This window comes from Rhinoraja longicauda, chromosome 9 (genome assembly GCF_053455715.1).
Source record: "Rhinoraja longicauda isolate Sanriku21f chromosome 9, sRhiLon1.1, whole genome shotgun sequence".
NCBI classification, from domain to species: domain Eukaryota; kingdom Metazoa; phylum Chordata; class Chondrichthyes; order Rajiformes; family Arhynchobatidae; genus Rhinoraja; species Rhinoraja longicauda.
The window spans coordinates 47722183-47741436 of record NC_135961.1 but is presented as its reverse complement, the minus strand read 5'-3'; the positions used below and the strand labels follow the sequence as shown (position 1 = coordinate 47741436).

At 45.1% G+C, this 19254-nt stretch overlaps 1 protein-coding gene across 1 annotated transcript in view; it reads right to left on the bottom strand.

Moving 5' to 3' along the window:
- thbs2a (thrombospondin 2a) overlaps window positions 1-4431 on the bottom strand; it is a 57462-nt gene extending 53031 nt beyond the window's left edge. The window contains exons 1-2 of the mRNA XM_078405410.1: window positions 3878-4431; window positions 3589-3667 (exon numbers count right to left, since the gene is read on the bottom strand). Of these exons, the coding sequence (XP_078261536.1) occupies window positions 3589-3667; window positions 3878-4252 (454 nt within the window). The 5' untranslated portion in view covers window positions 4253-4431. The remainder of the gene's footprint in view (window positions 1-3588; window positions 3668-3877) is intronic.
- Window positions 4432-19254: the final 14823 nt, after the last annotated feature.

The following is a 19254-nucleotide window of genomic DNA, read 5'->3' as shown; positions in this document are numbered from 1 at the left end:
GTGGAGAATCATGGAAAGGATTTTGAAGCAAGGATATGGCCCAGAACGCCCTCTTAAGCTCTTTTCTCTCTGCAGTCAGGGCTACACCAGAAACCTGTGAGGATCTTTTATTTGGACAGAGTTACACAAAGTAACACAAAGAGAATATTCAGACCTTCAATGCTCTTCGAGATGGGATGCAGCCGGGGCACTGGATGGGATGTAGCCAAGACACTGGATGGGATGCAGCCAGGGCACTGGATGGGATGTAGCCAAGACACTGGATGGGATGCAGCCAGGGCACTGGATGGGATGTAGCTAAGACACTGGATTAGATGCAACCAGGGCACTGAATCAGGTGTGGTAGAGCTGGGGGTGGGATGCAGCCATTTCTCTTTGTTGATCCTGGTCAAAGCTCTGGATGGATTGTAGTCAAAGCTTTACATAGGGCGCAGCCAATCTCAGGATGGGAGTATATGGGAGTTTCGATGGGTTGTAGCCGGTGTTATGGGTGGAGTTTGTCCAGTGCTCTGGATGATGTGTGACCAATGTCTGGACAAGTACGACCAATGCTGGGTGTACCTAGCAATTTTGATGACTATAGCCAGCTGTCTGATTAGCTGTGGCCCGCATTCTACTCAAGTTGTTATGGAGAATAGGTGACAGAAAGAGGTTATCCAAAGCTTGCTGTGCATTGAATGGATTCAGCTGCGATTCTAGAGATCTTTGAAACCTCTTCTAGGTTGCCTGTGCTCCTGGTAGACCCTTGAAATCCATCCATGAATGTTAAGAGCACCAGTCAAGGACTTTGAATGTTTCCATTTGTTCTATACTGCACATGACATTTCAGTTGTTAGTTTAAGTCTGCAATTATAACGTATCCTTGAGTGTATGAAAGAAAGACAGCGATTGGGCTTGTATACACTGGAATTTAGAAGGATGAGGGGGGATCTTATTGAAACATATAAGATAATTAGGGGATTGGACACATTAGAGGCAGATAACATGTTCCCAATGTTGGGGGAGTCCAGAACAAGGGGCCACAGTTTGAGAATAAGGGGTAGGCCATTTAGAACGGAGATGAGGAAGAACTTTTTCAGTCAGAGGGTGGTGAAGGTGTGGAATTCTCTGCCTCAGAAGGCAGTGGAGGCCAGTTCGTTGGATGCTTTCAAGAGAGAGCTGGATAGAGCTCTTAAGGATAGCGGAGTGAGGGGGTATGGGGAGAAGGCAGGAACGGGGTACTGATTGATAGTGATCAGCCATGATCGCATTGAATGGCGGTGCTGGCTCGAAGGGCTGAATGGCCTACTCCTGCACCTATTGTCTATTGTCTATTGTCTATAAAGACCATTCTTAATGCCAACACCAGAGGATAAATGAATTGAATTAAAATCATTGAATTGTTACAGCACAGAAGGCACCCATTTGGCCACAATGGCCTTGTGGAGTGATCTCATCATCGCCATTCCCTGACCTTACCCTGCAGTTGACCAAATTGTTCTCTCTCAAATGTCTATCAATAGCCTTTTGAAAGTACTCATTGATCCTTTTGCTCCAAACTTTACAGCAAACAGGACCAATGAATGCCTTTAAAAGACTAGAGCAGTTCAACCATCTTGGGGTGGGAAAACCCTCAACAAAAGTTGAGCTGCTTCAAAAGAAATTTTAGAGTTGTTGATGAAGAGCAGAGGAGTGGTGTAAATTGCAGAGTAGTACAGGCGCAACAGGCTGAATGGCCTCCTGCGTACATCATTTCAGGAAAACTTGGACTTAACACAACATTGAAATAAATAAATCCCTGACAGGAAACATGATCAAAGCTTCTGAAAAGATAATCATGCAGCTGAGCAACAGGACTTCATTGGGATGAGAGAACTGTCCCTACGATTAAGTCCATCCTCTTTGTATTAGGATTTGTTATTGGAATAAAGACAGAAAAAGCTGGAAACATTCGGTAGTGCATCAGGCAGTATTGGTGGAGAGAGAAAAACAGAGGAAAAGGCAGGAAAGGTTAACCCTTCCTCAGGCTCCCCACAGATGTTGCCTGCCTCTTATTCCAGCATCTGTACATGTTGCTGAGCCCACGGAGTCATCTGCCCCCTAGTGCACCGAATCATTAAACCAGCAGAAAAATGATTAAGGCACAAGTTATGAGGATGCTAATAATCCGCAGCAAAACCTAAAGGTACTCAGCAGTTTGAGCAGCATTTGTGGACAGATAGTCAAGTTCTGCAGAAAACGTTTATGACTGAAACATTAGCTCTGAATCTCCAGCTGGTGATGGCACGTGGTCTTCTAAGCAAGTTGACCATTTTTTACTCTCATTCCAATAAATCCTTCAATTCGTAAGCCCTTGGAAATACTGAGCTCCTCAGATGTAGACTAAATAAACCTGGGCTGGATGCAGGTTAGTGTGAGCTGAGTGAATCAAATGCCAATTTATCTCTTATCTTCCCATCTCTAGGAATCATCCTGCCATACTTGACTTCAAATATTTTCCAAATGGATTCTCTGTCTGGCCATAGTGCCTATGGAAATTGTTTCTGAAGTTGTACGCAGTAGTAACAGCTGCAGTTCTCTACAACATATGCATTACATTTTGCTGACAGCTACTGCTCTGTAGACTGCCCTAATATTATGACGTACCTTTCACAACTTCTGATATAAATGGCCCCGTTTTCCAACCAAATTTTATGGCAATCAGCATGTTTTATTTTTGAAGCAACCAACCCATGACAGGTCTCTTAAACCCAAGCCTTTTGCATTAAGGTAACAACTCTGAAATCAGTCCATTTCCTCTTACAATTGGGCTCTCTTCTCAAGTAACTTAAACCTGTCAATGGCATCCATCCTTCCCAACTTTAACACTGCAGTTTTCCTTCCTTTGGTCTCGCAATGCTTTGCAAAATAACCCACAACAAAAGTATTCTCCAAACCCCTTTGTTTGTGAATTAGGAAAAAATCATTGCATCATTCATAATTCCCTAAAGCTCTTTACAAGAAATGAAGTACTTGTTTAAGTATTTCTGCATCAAAGAACAGTAGCAGCTAATACATACAGTGAGTACCAGTATACAGCAATGTGATAATGACCAGACAAGCCACTCTTTTTAAATAGTGTTGGCGCTGACAGATTGATATTGGCAAGGACTCCGGGAAAACTCCCCTATACTTTTCAGAACAATTTCTTGGGATCACCTGGGAGAGCGGGTTTATCACATCTCATCCAAGCCTCCTCACCAGCGCTTCAGCATAGGCTTTAATACTCAAATGCCCATTATAGGATGTGAACCTACAACATTCTGCTTCAGGTCACAAGAGTGCAACTTGTTGAGCCACGAATGTGACTTATTATTGTTGTTACATGATATCAGTGGTTAACTCTGTGCGTGTGATCAAGCCAGGAAGCTCCATACAACATGATAACAGTCTATGCAGCCTATAACACACAGAGGAAACCTCATGAAGGACACCAAAGAGAAATAAGTGACATGCCATTCTGTGATTATCTGTTCTACCCAGTGTTATTTCAGAACAAAACCAAACTGAACCACAAATCAATTGAAAGCATCTTCACCAAACACAGCTGGTCTGAGAATAAAACCTTACCTGGCTGGAGGCAGCCTTTACTCTGGAGAATATCCGCCATGGAACTGCCAAAAATAAACTGGACATTCTGCAGGAAACCCTACGGGCAAGACAGCAACACCATTAATTCCTCACAATCAGCACTGGGCAACCACTCACAAAATCAGTATGTCAGCTTAACAGAGACAGGTTTCTGGGATTATTGATGGAGGCATTTAGTCTGGAAGGCGATTAGAATTTCAGGATTGTTATTAATTCCAAGAGTCTTATTGCTGGATGCAGCCATTGGTGATAAGATCCCAATACATACCTTGAAGTTCTTGCCTGGTGTGAGTCCTTTGGCCACGTACAGCTTGCTGTTGGTTGAGGTCAGCTGTTCATAAAAAGGGTCATCGAGGATGAAACTATCAGCAAGCTCACAGCCCACATACAGATATGCATTCTCTCCATTCACATGGATGGTGATATTCTTCCACTGGGAATCAGCGATGTCCACATCCTGGAAGGAGACCAGGTTCTGGGACCTCTCCACTGAGTATTGGAAATCCAGGGTGTTTGCCAGTCCATTGGAGATGATCTCCAGCTGGCGTTTATAACCTGGCCCCTCGATGGCCAGCAACGTCCCCTGGCTCTTCCTGTCCTGCCTCAGACTGGCCATCAAGATGAAGCCCTCCTGGTACTGCATCAGCCTCACGATCTCCTGGAACTTCTCGCTGGAAGCTGCTGGGATCTGGTCGAATCTGTTGAACCTGAAAGCAGGGGTGTTGCGGTCCGGACCTCGAAACAACTTCACTCCAGCAGTTTGCCGATTCACATTGCTGATCGCAAACAGATCGAAGGTGACCTCCTCTTCGGGAGGAACATCTGAGGAGCAAGTTAAAAAAAAACATAGAGTGACCCAACAGCGACCATTTCAAACCCAATCCAAACGCTTGAGATAGATTGGGTGCGACAATGCAAAGCCTATAACTTGTGAACTTACCGACAGACTGACTCCTGGTCCCAAACACCAGCATCAGAGGCAGAAGCCATCGCAGATATTCGTTTCGCACCATCAGCCCTACAACAGAGGACAGCAGATCTTGAAAGAGCGTCCCAAACTCGACACCCAAACCGTCCACCCACTTTCCCATCCCACACTCCAGCTCTTTGCAAAGAAGTGAATCGAAACCCCGACAAACACGGGGACTTACCACGTTGTTTGACAAAGACTGCGAACAATTTACCCAAAGAGTCCCAACAAAGGAAACGCAAGTCTTTTTTAACTTAGCAATGATAAATGGGAATGTTCAAATCATATCGACGTTCTTTGCAAATACTGCATGTTATTTCTTATGCATTAAAATTATAAGGATTTTGGTTTTTTTTTTAAAAGGTATCTCACCCGGTGTTTGGTGCCTGTACTCGATGTGGCAGAGTGATCTTGTAATCTTGTAAGCCTGTAGCCGTGTGTGTGTGTGTGTGTGTGTGTGTGTGTGTGTGTTGTAGGGGCTCGCTGGCTTGTCTGACTCTCTCTCCACTCACTGGGTCTGTGCCCAGCAGCTGAAAGTAGCCGGGATTCACTGGGCTCGGCTCTTTATATACCCTCCCGTCAGCGCCGTCAATCAGTCGAGGGGAAGTGGTGTACACTCATGCCTCCAGAGAAGTTACATAATTCTCCCGCGCCCGTCCCCCCCCCCCCCCCCCGTCCCGTCCCGCAAACTTCTTTCGCTTGCAGGTCCGGTGGTGGGACCTGACCCTCTCTCGAGTCTCCAGCCCCCCGGGACAGGAGGACACAGTCTCCAGCCCCCCCGGGACAGGAGGACACAGTCTCCAGCCCCCCCCCCGGGACAGGAGGAGCCAGTCTCCAGCCCCCCGGGACAGGAGGACCCAGTCTCCAGCCCCCCGGGACAGGAGGACCCAGTCTCCAGCCCCCCGGGACAGGAGGACCCAGTCTCCAGCCCCACCCCCCCCCGGGACAGGAGGACCCAGTCTCCAGCCCCCCCCCCCCCCCACCCCCGGGACAGGAGGACACAGTCTCCAGCCCCCCGGGACAGGAGGACCCAGTCTCCAGCCCCCCCCCCCCGGGACAGGAGGACCCAGTCTCCAGCCCCCCCCCCCGGGACAGGAGGACCCAGTCTCCAGCCCCCCCCCCCCCCCCCCGGGACAGGAGGACCCAGTCTCCAGCCCCCCCCCCCGGGACAGGAGGACCCAGTATCCAGCCCCCCCCCGGGACAGGAGGACCCAGTCTCCAGCCCCCCGGGACAGGAGGACCCAGTCTCCAGCCCCACCCCCCCGGGACAGGAGGACCCAGTCTCCAGCCCCCCCCCCCGGGACAGGAGGACACAGTCTCCAGCCCCCCCCCCCCCGGGACAGGAGGACACAGTCTCCAGCCCCCCGGGACAGGAGGACACAATCTCCAGCCCCCCGGGACAGGAGGACACAGTCTCCAGCCCCCCGGGACAGGAGGACCCAGTCTCCAGCCCCCCCCCGGGACAGGAGGACACAGTCTCCAGCCCCCCCCCGGGACAGGAGGACACAGTCTCCAGCCCACCGTTCGTTAAGGGCTAGCTAGGGCAGGAATCTCACCATTGCAAATCAATAACTAAACGCAATGGCTTGGCGCTGAATTCAGAGACTCTCACCACGTGGGGAAAGTACAGAGGACCAAAGGGTGAAGGGAAAACCCGCCCATTCACCCGGCTAATGTCAACATTTCATGGACACATTACATTAGAACGAAGGTGGACACAAAGTGCTGGAGCGATTCAGCGGGACAGGCAGCATCACTGGAGAGAAGGAATGGGTGACGTTTCGGGTCGAGACCCTTCGCCCTCCGACTGACTCTACGACCACCGACCACGTCTTAACCCCTTTACATTAGAACATTTGGAGGGATTCGTGGCAGTTTTCATGCAGAAATCACCCCCCGACTAGAAGGGTTTCCAAGTTTACATTTAGTGCGAGGTTTTCAGTTAGGGAGTAAATTGCGAGTTTAAAGTGCATATCCGCACCCGTGGCTTATCAACAAAATATTAAATCAGAATGGTGCTTCAAAATCACACCCTAGAGACAGCCAGCCGCCCGCCACTCTACAGGCTTAGATGTGCGGGAGAGTACAGGGGAACGTTCTCCGCGAGTCTGTCCTCCACAGTGCGCAGCGGGCTGCTTTAACCAATCTTTTCAAACCCCTGCCATTTAGCAACGTGTCCGGTATGCAGTTCAAGTGCAGCGAGTGTTAAAATGCGAGGTGACTGGAAGAGGTGATACATAGTTCATAGTTCATCCTTCACCAGTGTCCCGACTACAGTGCGCTCGCCTCTGGTGCTGGTGAGACTAACCGGCCCGATGGACCCCTGCCCTGGACCGGATTAATATACACTGGTGTAGCAAGGAACTGCAGATGCTGCTTTAAACCGAATCCCATTGCTGGAATAATACAAGGTTTTTATTCACAAAATGCTGGAGTAACTCAGCGGGTCAGGCAGCAGCATCTCAGGAGAGAAGGAATGGGTGACGTTTCGGGTCGAGACCCTTCTTCAGACTGATGTCAGGGGGGCGGGACTGGAATGATAAATGTGTGGATTTGGCCCCATCACTGGATTAACCATTGAATTAACAGAATGGATTAATATATCTGCAGGGTATTTAAAACTATTTTAAAACTAGAACCTACTGTGTTAACATCCACCAGATTAACACATATTGGTTAATTTTGCTGCTGAATTAATTTCCACTGGATTATCATAGATCATAAGTGATAGGGGTAGAATTGGGCCATTCGGCCCATCGCGTACACTCCGCCATTCAATCATGGTTGATCTATCTCTCCCTCCTAACCCCATTCTCCTGCCTTCTCCCCAAAACCTCTGACACCCATACACATCAAGAATTTATCTATTTCTGCCTTAAAAATATCCATTGACTTGGCCTCCACAGCCCTTTGTGGCAATGTGTTCCAAAGATTCACTACCCTCTGGCTAATGAAATTCCTCCTCATCTCTTTCCTAAAGGAACAACCTTTAATTCTGAGGCTGTGACCTCTGGTCCTAGATTCTCCCACCAGTGGGAACATCCTCTCCACATCCACTGAATTCAGCCCATAGGTTCAATGTGTTTCCCTGGTTTAACAATCATTACACCCAATACTAGTTCCACAGATTCACCACCCTCTGACTTAACTGATTAACTGACTCTCTGACTCCAGGCCTTCCACTAGTTGGTGGGTTTCAATGAGGTCCCCAACCCCCCCCCCACCCCCCTCAGTTCCACCACCCCTTCCTCCCCACACCGCGCAGCCAGGCCAGGCTGGGACTCACCGGACAGACTCGCCCCTCTGTAAGATCTCAGTGTTGGTCACCATGATCCTCTGTATGTCCTGTAGTTCAGTGTTGATAGGTCCCAGCTTCCAATGAGACCACGAGTCATCGTACGACTTCTTCTGCTTCTGGATGTAAGTATCGAACTCGATGAAGCCGAGTAGAGTGGGTTAACATAGAGTGGATTATTATCCATTAAATTAACCTCTCACTGGATTATAATGGATTCATTTTAATTGGATTAACCCATTCACTTGATTAACATCCACTAGATTAATTTATACAGCAAATATATACCCCTATCTCATTCACCCCATCCATTGGACTAACATCGCACTGTAATAATACCCACTGATTCATCCACTGGATTAATAACTCCACTGGATCAACATTACAACTGGATCCCCATCACTGAATTAAACCACCAGATGAACCACTACTCTAGTTCAACATCACAATTGTTCAACGTCAGCACTAGACTAACATCCATTGATTTAGTATCTCCACCAGATTGACGTCTCCACTGAATTAACCGTCACTGAATTCACACATATATTGGAATAATGTCCACTGGAGTAATTCATACACTAGTTTTATGCATTCATTGGATTAACATCTCCACTGTGTAAACATCTTTACCGGGATAACATTATATTGTCATCTCCAGTAGATTGATTCATGTGTTAGATCAGCATCTCCACTGGGTTCACACCTTCAGTGGATTCACACCTAATGGACTGGCATCTCCATAGGCACTCAAAGAACCGTTACACTGTCCCACATCCTGTTCTCATTGCCTCACTCTCTGCCCTGGAGTAACTCAGTGGGTCAGGCAGCATCTCTGGAGAAAAGGAATAGATGATTCTTCGGGTCGAAACCCTTCATCAGACTCTCACAGTCAAGATCCCTGTCGCACTCCAACTGCCATCTTTCAGATAACTTTAATTATTTGGCTTCATGAACAAACTATGAGGAATAATTTTAATGGGAATATCCTGGTGATACTTGCTGTGCAATGAGCAATCTATAAAATAGGAAAATGGGAGCAATTCCATTTGCAGATCCCATTCTTGCCTTAGTTCTCTGTTTTCCGATCAACTCAAAGATGATTTATTCTGGGTGTCTGAAATGTGTTGCAATGAAATAACTTATCTGTTCCAGTCAATTGTGGTGGCTTTTAAGAACATTCTTCAGGAAACCTCATGAGTCACACTATCTGAGATGGATTCATAATTCTTAAAGCCTCTGGTTCACAGTTTCTCAATCACTAACATCAATGTGTGTGCGCAGTAAAGCTGTCCATGTAGCTATTTGGCTGTGAAGATCAGAACCATTAATCTTTCTTGCAATATCAATAAATTAAGAATACTGAGAGCGAATATTTGCTACCAAAAAACCTTCAAAAACCAGCGTAGAAATTAATCTGCACTACAACATCACAATTGTTTGGAACTGATAACCGTCTAGTCCCCTATTTCCTTGAAAAACAGAAGGAGGCCAGTTCTGTCCAACAAGTCAATGCTGGCTCACAGAGAAATACCAATTCTCAAAAGCATTTTACTGTGGCCAATTAACCTATCAACCCCAGATCTTTGGGATGCCACATGGTCACAGGGAGAACCAGAGGTCAGGTTTGAACCTAGGTCTCTAGAGCTGCCAAGCTACCACCTGTGCCACTGTGCTGCCCTGGATGGGAGGAATTGGAAGGTCATTGTTACACAGGAGGCTCTACAACCACATGGAATGGTTGAGGGGAATGGAACATATGGGGAGCCAGGGTTGAGATTTGGATGGAGTTGGAGTGATTTGAACCTGAAGCCCATTTTTTTGTTGGCGTGAACAGAATGGGCTGAGTAAACTCCTCAATGCCATAAATTTCAACAACAGGCGAGCTGCCAGAGCAAGTGGCAGAAGCAAGAATAATTACAACATTTAAAAGGCACTTGGACACATACGTGGATAGGAAAGGTTTGGGGGGATATGGGCCAGGCACAGGCAAATGTGACAACTTCATCAGCAGGACGAGTTAGGCTGAAGGGCCTGTTTCTGTGCTGTATAGCTCTATGACACTATGAGTCTAATTCCATAATTCAATGAGAAACAGAGTGGGCGGAAACTCATGGAACACATACACTGGCATAGACTGGCAAATGGTCTATCATGAAATGCCCTGTCATTCCAAGTGTTACAGGTGAAATTAACTGCAGCCTGAGCAGCTTCTTTGAGGATCTGTACAGTTTCAGGACTCCCCAGCATGGCCCGTACATTTCTTCACCTAACCACATGAACACTTTCACGTTTCCCCACTTCAAATTATCCTCAAGATCCATTTTCCAGATTGGTTGCAGCTGCAGCATAGGTGTACTGCACAGCGGTTGCGTTACTCAATGAGTATTCATGGGCCGGGATCAGTGTTCTAGAGTTCAAGCCTGTTACAACGGCTAAGAATTCAAGTAACTGTGAAAGTTACTATCAATGAAATGCTACTATCAATAAAGATGAGCGCGCAACAATTGGAACAAAGCCCAGCTTCTTCAGTATAGTTCAATTGAAAGAGGCATCTCTTGCCATTAGACAATCTAGCCCATATGTGACTCAAAACCTATTTTTGAAACTACCACCTTATTTGAGGGGCAACGGAGGATGGTGAATAAAGGCCAGTAATGCCCACATGTTATCTGCAACACTTTAACGATAGAAAAGCTCTTCCTGTCTCTTCCTTATTATTGTTTGTCATTCATTGAGTTCTTGGGTAAGTGCATGATATCCAGTCTACAGTATTGAGTTGTATATGGAGATGGCGGATTAAATTAATCTGGGACTCGGACCTTCTTTTCGCAGGTGACAGAGGTGTAATGATATTTTAGCATCCAAGCTTCTTAATTTTTTAAGAAGACATTTGCTTTTCCTCTGACTTCCTGGCATGAACAAACAGTACTTTTAATGCAGGTACGCCAGATAGGACAATCCAATGCTGCTGTTCCCAGGGGTGTGTGCCATTTCCAAAACTCTGAGAGTTTTTGAATTTCTTTTTGTGTTCACCACATGATCGTTTGTCCTCAGTCAGCTCTCCCTAAAATTGGCTGCTTTGATATTATGTGTAAGAAGGAACTGCAGATGCTGGTTTAAACCGAAGATAGACACAAAATGCTGGAACAACTGAACTGGACAGGCAGCAGGGAATGGGTGACGTTTCAGGTCGAGACCCTTCTTCAGACGCTGCTTTGATATTATGTCATGTCCACTGATGTGTCCTGCCCAGAACTGTTTGAACCTAGACTTGCTAAAGTCATTATATCTTCTGAGTCTAATTCTGAGACTCCCTCCACATTATAATAGCTTTCAAAGGAACTTGTGCAGTCAATATCCTTGTATTTTCGGCTTTCATAAAGGTTGCTGCATAAAGTGCAACACAACTTAGGATGTGATTGCTGATAAACTACAGAGGTGAAATCATCTTGTACCAATTAAATGCAACATTGCATTCAAAACATTCCCAAGTGGTCTACCTGTACCCCTTGGAATGTGCTAAATATGATTAAGGAAGTGCTAGTCATGGCACGCATGGGATAAGGAATGTAAGCCCTCGTCCCTCCTCTACCGCCAGAGCAATGCATGTTCACACAAGGGCATGTGTGTAGACCTCATTGACCACTGAGCTCAGAAGCACAGCTGACAGTACAACCAGCTGCTGTTCACTGATATCTATTCCAGACCACACATCAAATTTCACAACCAGAGATAATTATTTAAATAATTATCACTGATTGGAGTATACTATTTCTAATTTATACCAAAGAACGCCTTTCTATTAAATTATCCAGCTCTACATACAATACAATACAATACAATACAATATATCTTTATTGTCATTGTACCCAGGGGTACAACGAGATTGGGAATGCGCCTCCCATACGATGCAATAATTTAAGTAATTAACAGCAACCCAACGAAACGAAACAATTGTAACAGTTTTTAGACAGGGTAAAGTGCAAGTTGATCTATGTGTTGTGGCCATCCGGCTCAGCAGGACCGGTTCACAGCAGCTATGGCCCTGGGGATGAAGCTGTTCCTGAGTCTGACTCTGAAAGAGCAGTCGCTGTGCAGTACACCTATGGTCTCCTTTATCTCCTGTTTCTTCTTCATGTAGTTATGAATTTTATAAATTTTTATCCAACTTGCTGGAAAGTTTGCATCCACTGCTTTTCCGGCATTGCCGGATTATAAACCCTCAACTGGGAAAAAAAAAAATCTACTCTTCCTGAATTGTTTGCCAATTTTTCTAAACCTCTTTCTTCTGGTTGTGTGGTGACCTCCTCATCAACAAGTACCCTTTATAGCTCTGATCGTCTCTGTTATATCAAGCAGTCTTCTCTAAAAGGGACAACCTCGGATTCCTATTCAAATCACTACAGCTATCTATTTCAAATCTCAGGTTCTGGGTGTGTCCCTCCATTCCTCAGTGGCAGAACCAAGCCTTGTGTTATAAATAACACAATATTGAAAACAACTTCCTTAGTTAGGCTACCAAACCCCACCAAGAATGGAACCAAAGTGTGAAGATCTCATCATCAAATTTGCAAAAATATAAAGTTGGACTCATCATTAAAATGGACTCAAGGTTACCAAAATCTAATATTTTTGTTTCCTTGTGTTCCTCAGCATGCTTTATCATTCAGGGAAGGGATCTTGTGATCTCACAGGGGAGCCAGGGTGATCAGGGGCATGGGTTGAAGATTATGGCATGGTAGTACCGGTACTGGGGAGGAATGGCCTAACCTCTGGAAGTGCTTGCCATTCAATCAGCACCGGCCCCTAGTGGAGGAGCATCAATACTGCAGCAATCTTTATTTTGATAATGTCGCAGAGAATCCACAAGCACGACCAACCAGGATGATACATCTGAATCTCTCACATGAAAGCTGGTAACAACCAGGTCCTATCCAACAGTCCAAGTTATATTACAGGTTCTTTGTCTCTAGAGGATTCACTACAGCAACCCAAATAATACGTTTTCTATTATTTTCTGCTTCAGTGCGCTTGCATTGTGATAACAATGGATGACTAGAAAGGTAAAGTGCCCTTAATATTTTAACAGCTGTAACTAAGTGTCCCACTTGGCATTTTGGCTCCTTTCTGAGGAGTTTAAATAGGAACACAAGCTGTCATTTTGAATTGGGTTATAATGAACACATGGTCACACATTTAATTGCCAAAAACTAATGCCATCCAATGGATTCAAGATACACATGCTTATTACGCCTATTACTCTAATCACAGTGCCGCAGGGATCTTGCAAGTCTGCATTTAAAGAAAGACTGTTTCCAATTGCAAATTATTATGCAGTTAAACCCTTAGATTTCTCTAGTTGTTAAAATTAGGAATTCAAAGAAACTCTTTTTATTGCAAAGATTGTCCTTGTGAAAGTTCGGTGTATCTTGAAAGCTACAACAAAAAAAACTTTTAGCTATCCAAGAGTGACTTAATAAACCTTTTTAAAGTGTTCCAGGATGCAAAGTCTGACTGGTGAATTATTTCTGGATATTTGTGGTAAGTTTATTGCCAAGATGAAAAGTATGCTTCACTCCGATGACCACAAGCCCACTCAGCATGCCAACGGTGTTCTTTTGTTAGTCCTTATATCCAAAAGACCTTTTCACTTTTCTCACATTCCATCCTAAGAGAACTCATAGGGAACACAATAAGGTCACGGAAAACTCATCAGAGAGCTTCAGACAACGTCCCATTATGTGTGGCAAAACTGACTCATTCTTTGCATCAAGTAAATATCATTTGAATTTATGTGGGTTAGTGGTTAACCAGGCCAGACCATGTGCTGGTAAATGGGATTGCTGTGGATGGTCTATACTAGTTGGAATGAACGTGGAAGGCGAAAGGGCTGTGTGATTTCATAGCTGTGTTTAGTTTCGGTCATCCTGCTATAAGAAAGATGCCAATAAGCTGGAACGAGTGCAGTAAAGATTCACGCGGAATATTTGTCAAGACTCAAGGGACAGATGCAGGCAATTGGGACTAGCTTAGAATGGGCATCTTGGTCGGCATGAAGGGCCTATTTCTGTGCTGTATGACTCTATAACTGAGTTATAGGGAGAGGTTGGGCAGGCTATGACTTTATTTCTTGGCACATAGACTGAAGGGTGTTCTTACAGAGGTTTATAAAATCATGAGTGCCATAGACAGGGTTGGGGGATCAAGAACTCGAGGGCTTAGGGTTAAGGTGAGAGGAGAAAGATGTAATAGGAACTCGAGGGGCAGCGTTTTCTCACAGAATGGTGCATATATGGAACAAGCTGCCAGAGAAAGTTATTAAGCAGGTACAGTAACAACATTTCAAAGATATTTGGACAGCTACCTGGATAAGGAAGGTTCAGATAGATATGGGTCAAATGCAGGCAAGTGGGCTGAACATAGATGGGTATCTTGGTTAGCATGGACAAGATGGGCCAAAGGCCATGTTTCCCCGCTATATGACTCCATGATTATCTGATTTTATAACTTGAATTTATAAAACCGATCCAATGTAGTTTCCATTCACAAAATGCTGGAGTAACTCAACAGGTCAGGCAGCATCTCAGGAGAGAAGGAATGGGTGACGTTTCGGGTCGAGACCTGACCCGCAATGTAGTTTCCAGGTTTGTTCACATTAATTCAGATAAAATTTGGCAGTGAGAGAAGGAATGTTATCAAATAATTTGATTACAAAGTATTTGTTAGAGAATCTTTAAAGGGTGTGAGACAGGTACCAGGCAGAAAAATGTGCTTCCCGTGATAAGTATATGTGCTATCTCCAGGCCAGCTTTATATTTTTCAGCCTTTTTAATCTTTGCTTCCCAAACTAAAATTGCTCACCCCTTGTGCTTCCCCATCACTAATGGCTTCCAAACTTGCAACACGAGAAATGGAAATTCTTCCTCTCAAAACGCCAGTCAGCAAAGTCGTACCCTGTGTCAGCTACCATTTGTAACATTGTAACCATGACATGGTGCTGTGCATGGTTGCAATTCTTCAATTCTCCATACAATGGTGCCGTGCAAGGCTGCTTTCTCAGCCCCCTACTACAGAAACATATAAAGACATAGAAAATAGGTGCAGAAGTCGGCCATTTGGCCCATCAAGCCAAACCAAGAATGGAATATGATCCTGGTTGATCATCCAAAATCAGTACCCTGTTCCTGTCTGAAGAAGGGTCTCGACCCGAAACGTCACCCATTCCTTCTCTCCCGAGATGCTGCCCGACCTGCTGAGTTACTCCAGCACTTTGTGAATAAATACCTTCGATTTGTACCAGCATCTGCAGTTATTTTCTTATACTCCCTGTTCCTGTTTTATTTTCCCATATCCCTTGATTCCGTTAGCCCTGAGAGCTAAATCTAACTCTTTCTATACTATACTATATACTATACTCCCTATACACTCATGACTGTGCAGCCAAATACCAATCCAACTTAGTTTACAAGCTCATAGACTATACCATCGTTGTGGGCCACATATCAAATAATGACAAGACAGAATGAAAAAGGAAATTGAGAACCTTGTAACCTGGTGCTAAGACTACAACCTCTCAATGTCAGTAAGACAAAGGAGATTGTGATGAAACAGTACACACACAGTATACATTGTTGGTGCCAAAGTAAAGATGATCGAAAGCTTCAAGTTCCTAGGAATAAATATCATCAGCAATTTGTTCTGGACCAGCCACATTGAAGCTATGGCCAACAAAGCACGCTAACACCTCTACTTCCTTTGAAAGCTTAAGAATTTCGGCATGCCCCCAACAATCCACACCAACTTTTACGGATGCAATGTAGAAAGCATTTTCTTGGGATGCATTGCAGCATGTTTGGCCATCCAAGACCGCAAGAAATTGCAGAGAGTTGTGGACGTAGCCCAGACCATTACGCAAACTAAGCTCCCTTCCATTGACTCCATCTACACTTCACGTCACATTGGCAAAGCCACCAATATAATCAAGGACCAGTCTCACCCTGATCACTCCCTCTTCTCCTCTCTCCCATAGGGCCAGAGGTACAGAGGTTTGAAAACGTGTACCTCCAGATTTAGGGACAATTTCTTACAAGCTGTTATCAGGCAGGTAAACGGTCCTGTCATCAGCTAGAATGTGGTCCTGACTTCCCACGTACCTCATGGTGAACTATCTTTGATCGGACTTTATAGGATTTTACCTTGCACTAAATGTTGTATTCTTTATCCTTTATCTGTGCACTGTGGATGGCTTGATTGTAATAAAGTATAATCTATTCTTTCACTGCATAGCTCGCAAACAAAAGCTTTTCACTGTACCTCGGTACACGTGACAATATTAAACTTAACAAAATAAATTAAACTAAACTCCTTGTGCTGGCAACCATTGTGCTTTACAAACACTTCAGATTAAATCCAAGGTGTGGCCAAGTATATGTATGCAGGTGAAAGCAAACCATGGCAAAACTCCTTCACCCTTCCACAGATGTTGCCTGAGCTTCTGAGTCCCCCCAGAACTTTAGTTTTTACCCAAGGTTCCAGCATATGCAGTTTCATATGTCTCCATTCCAGATTTTACCCCACCGCTATGTATAAAGAATTCTTCCATAAGTTCCCTCAAAGCCTCAACTCCTTTATCCTGTGACTCCCGTGGTGAAATACGACACAGAAAGGTGTCCTTTATGCCACTAGGTTCATGATCGACCACCCATTTACACTAGTGATACATTATTTCCACTTTATTCCATTCTCCTCACATTCTCATCACCTCCTCCCAGATTATACCGCTCACTCCTAAACACCTGGAGCAATATGCAATGGTCAAATAATCTACCATCCTGCACGTCTATGGGATATGGAAGGAAAGCAGAGCACCCAGAGGAATCACACGCAGTCACAGGGAGAGAGTGCAAATATCACACTATCAACACCAGAGGTCTGGATTGAAACCAGGTCCTCACACTGCACCACTGTGCTACCCTATTTGATCCATGCACAAATTCTCTGCTTAGGAATACATGTGCAAATTCATTACAGATGTAACATTCCAGGATTGGAGAGGTGTTTTTTTAAAGGGTAGTGAACTAGTGAGCAGGGCAATAGCATACTGAAAATAAGATCACATGATCTTGGAAATACTCAGCAGGCAAGTAGTATCTGTGGAGAAAGAAAAAGTTCTTTTTTCAAAAAGCACCAAACCTTTCATCAGAATTATGGCAAAGGGCAGCATGGTGGTGTAGCAGTAGAGTTGGTGCCTTACAGCACTTGCAGTGCCAGAGACCCGGGTTTGATCCCGACCATGGGTGCTTTCTGTATGGAGTATGTACGTTCTCCCCGTGACCGCGTGGGTTTTCTCAGAGATTTTTAGTTTAGTTTAGTTTAGAGATACAGCACGGAAACAGATCCTTTGTCCCACTGAGTCTGCACCGACCAGCGATCCCCTAACTTTAACACTATCCTACACACATTAGGGACAATTTACACTTATGCCAAGCCAATTTACCTACTTACCTATACGTCTTTGGAGTGTGGGAGGAAACCGAAGATCTCGGAGAAAACCCACGCGGTCACGGGGAAAACGTACAATCTCTGTACAGACAGCACCTGTAGTCAGGATCGAACTGTAAGGCAGCACCATCATGCTGCCCTATCTGCGGTTTCCTCCCAAACTCCGAAGACGTACAAATTTGTAGCTTAATTGGCTTGGTATAAATGTAGATTGTCCCTAGTGTGTGTAGGATAATGTTAATGTGCGGGGATCGTTGGTTGGTGTGGACTCGGTGGGCCGAAGGTCCTGTTTCCGTGCTGTATCTCAAAACTAAGTTAAACTAAACTGGAAAAAAGTTAGAAATCAAACATGTTTTATGTTAAAGAGAGAAAAAAAGGTAAATGGTTTGATTTGGTGGAAATCAAAGGAGACTCGGTGATGCTGGCTCAGAGAAGGTGGTGAAGGCTTCTTAGCCAAATCTGGTGTAAATAGGTGGAGGTGTAAATAGAAGACGGATCGGAATGGAAGACTGGGAGAAACCTACTGGAACCATGAGAGATGAAACAATGCAAATGCTGAAAATCAGAAATAAAAGATTTTTGGATATTTATGGAGGAATGGGTTTAATGTAAAAAGGTGGGGCTGAGGAGAAAGATAGGCTGTGATCTTATTGAATGGAGCAAATACAAAGGGCCGAATGCCTGCTCCTGCTTCCATTTAATTTTCTTGCAATCTGGAATATGTTGCCTGAAAAGTGGTGGAAACAGCTTTGATAGCAAATCTCAATAGGAAATTGGATACATATGTAAACAGGAACAACTAGACAGCAGAAGAGTTGCATTAGCAACAATGAATTAAGCCGTTCAAAGACCAAAATACTCATGTTTGGAAAATATTTGATTCTTCAGAATATTGAGAAACCTTAAGAAACAGCAGAATGTGGTGAAGCTTAATCATCATTGGAGTTCTCTCAACCTCAAGTCATTAGAGTAAATATGGACCAGGTTTTAAAACATCAAGTAGTCACTCCAAACAATTTCTCCCCTTCTGTGCTAAAATTAGTTTTGATGGAGTTGCTGCAAATTGCTGTGGTTTATTTCAGTAGGGTGGGTTGGGATGGTGGAGTGGAGAAGAAGCAGTAACTGATAGACTGATTTAAAATAACTGAGTAAGATATTAAGGGGAACTAGACGGGCGTGGACCCGTTGGGTCCAAATATCTACTGCGGGCCCGGCAACCTTCCGTGCAAACCCCCCCACTCACCCACTCACCCCCTCCATCCCCCCTCAACCCTCCTTATCCCCCCTCTCCTCACCCCCCTCACCCACTAACTCACTCACCCACTCCATCATCTCTCAACACCACCACTCTCCCCTTCCCCCTATCACTCCCCCCACTCACACACTCCACCCCCCCTCAACCCTCCTTATCCCCCCCTCCTCCCCTCACCCCCTCACCCACTCACTAACTCCATCCCCTCTCAACACCCCCACTCTCCCCCTCCCCCCCTTCCTCTCCTCCCACACTCACCCACTCCATTATTGACCGTCATCCCCCCCTCACCCACTCATGTACTCCATCCCCCCTCAATCCCCCTTATCCCCTCTCCCCTCCCTCTCACTCGCCCACTCACCTACTCCATCCCCCCTCAACCCCCCTTAATCGTCTCCCTCTCCCGCCGTTTGGACCAACGCAAAGACGAAATATCGTAAGTCGAGGCATCGTAAGTCAAGGAGCATCTGTATTAGATCAATGGGCCCCAACTGCGCACGGGCGAACCTTCTCCCATTGTAATGTCGAAAATGAAGCAGGTCATTGTGTCAGCATGTAATCTTTCTCTACTTCATTGGCGGGCCCTCAGAATGGAGGATGACTTGTTTCCTCTCCAGTTTGGGGGCC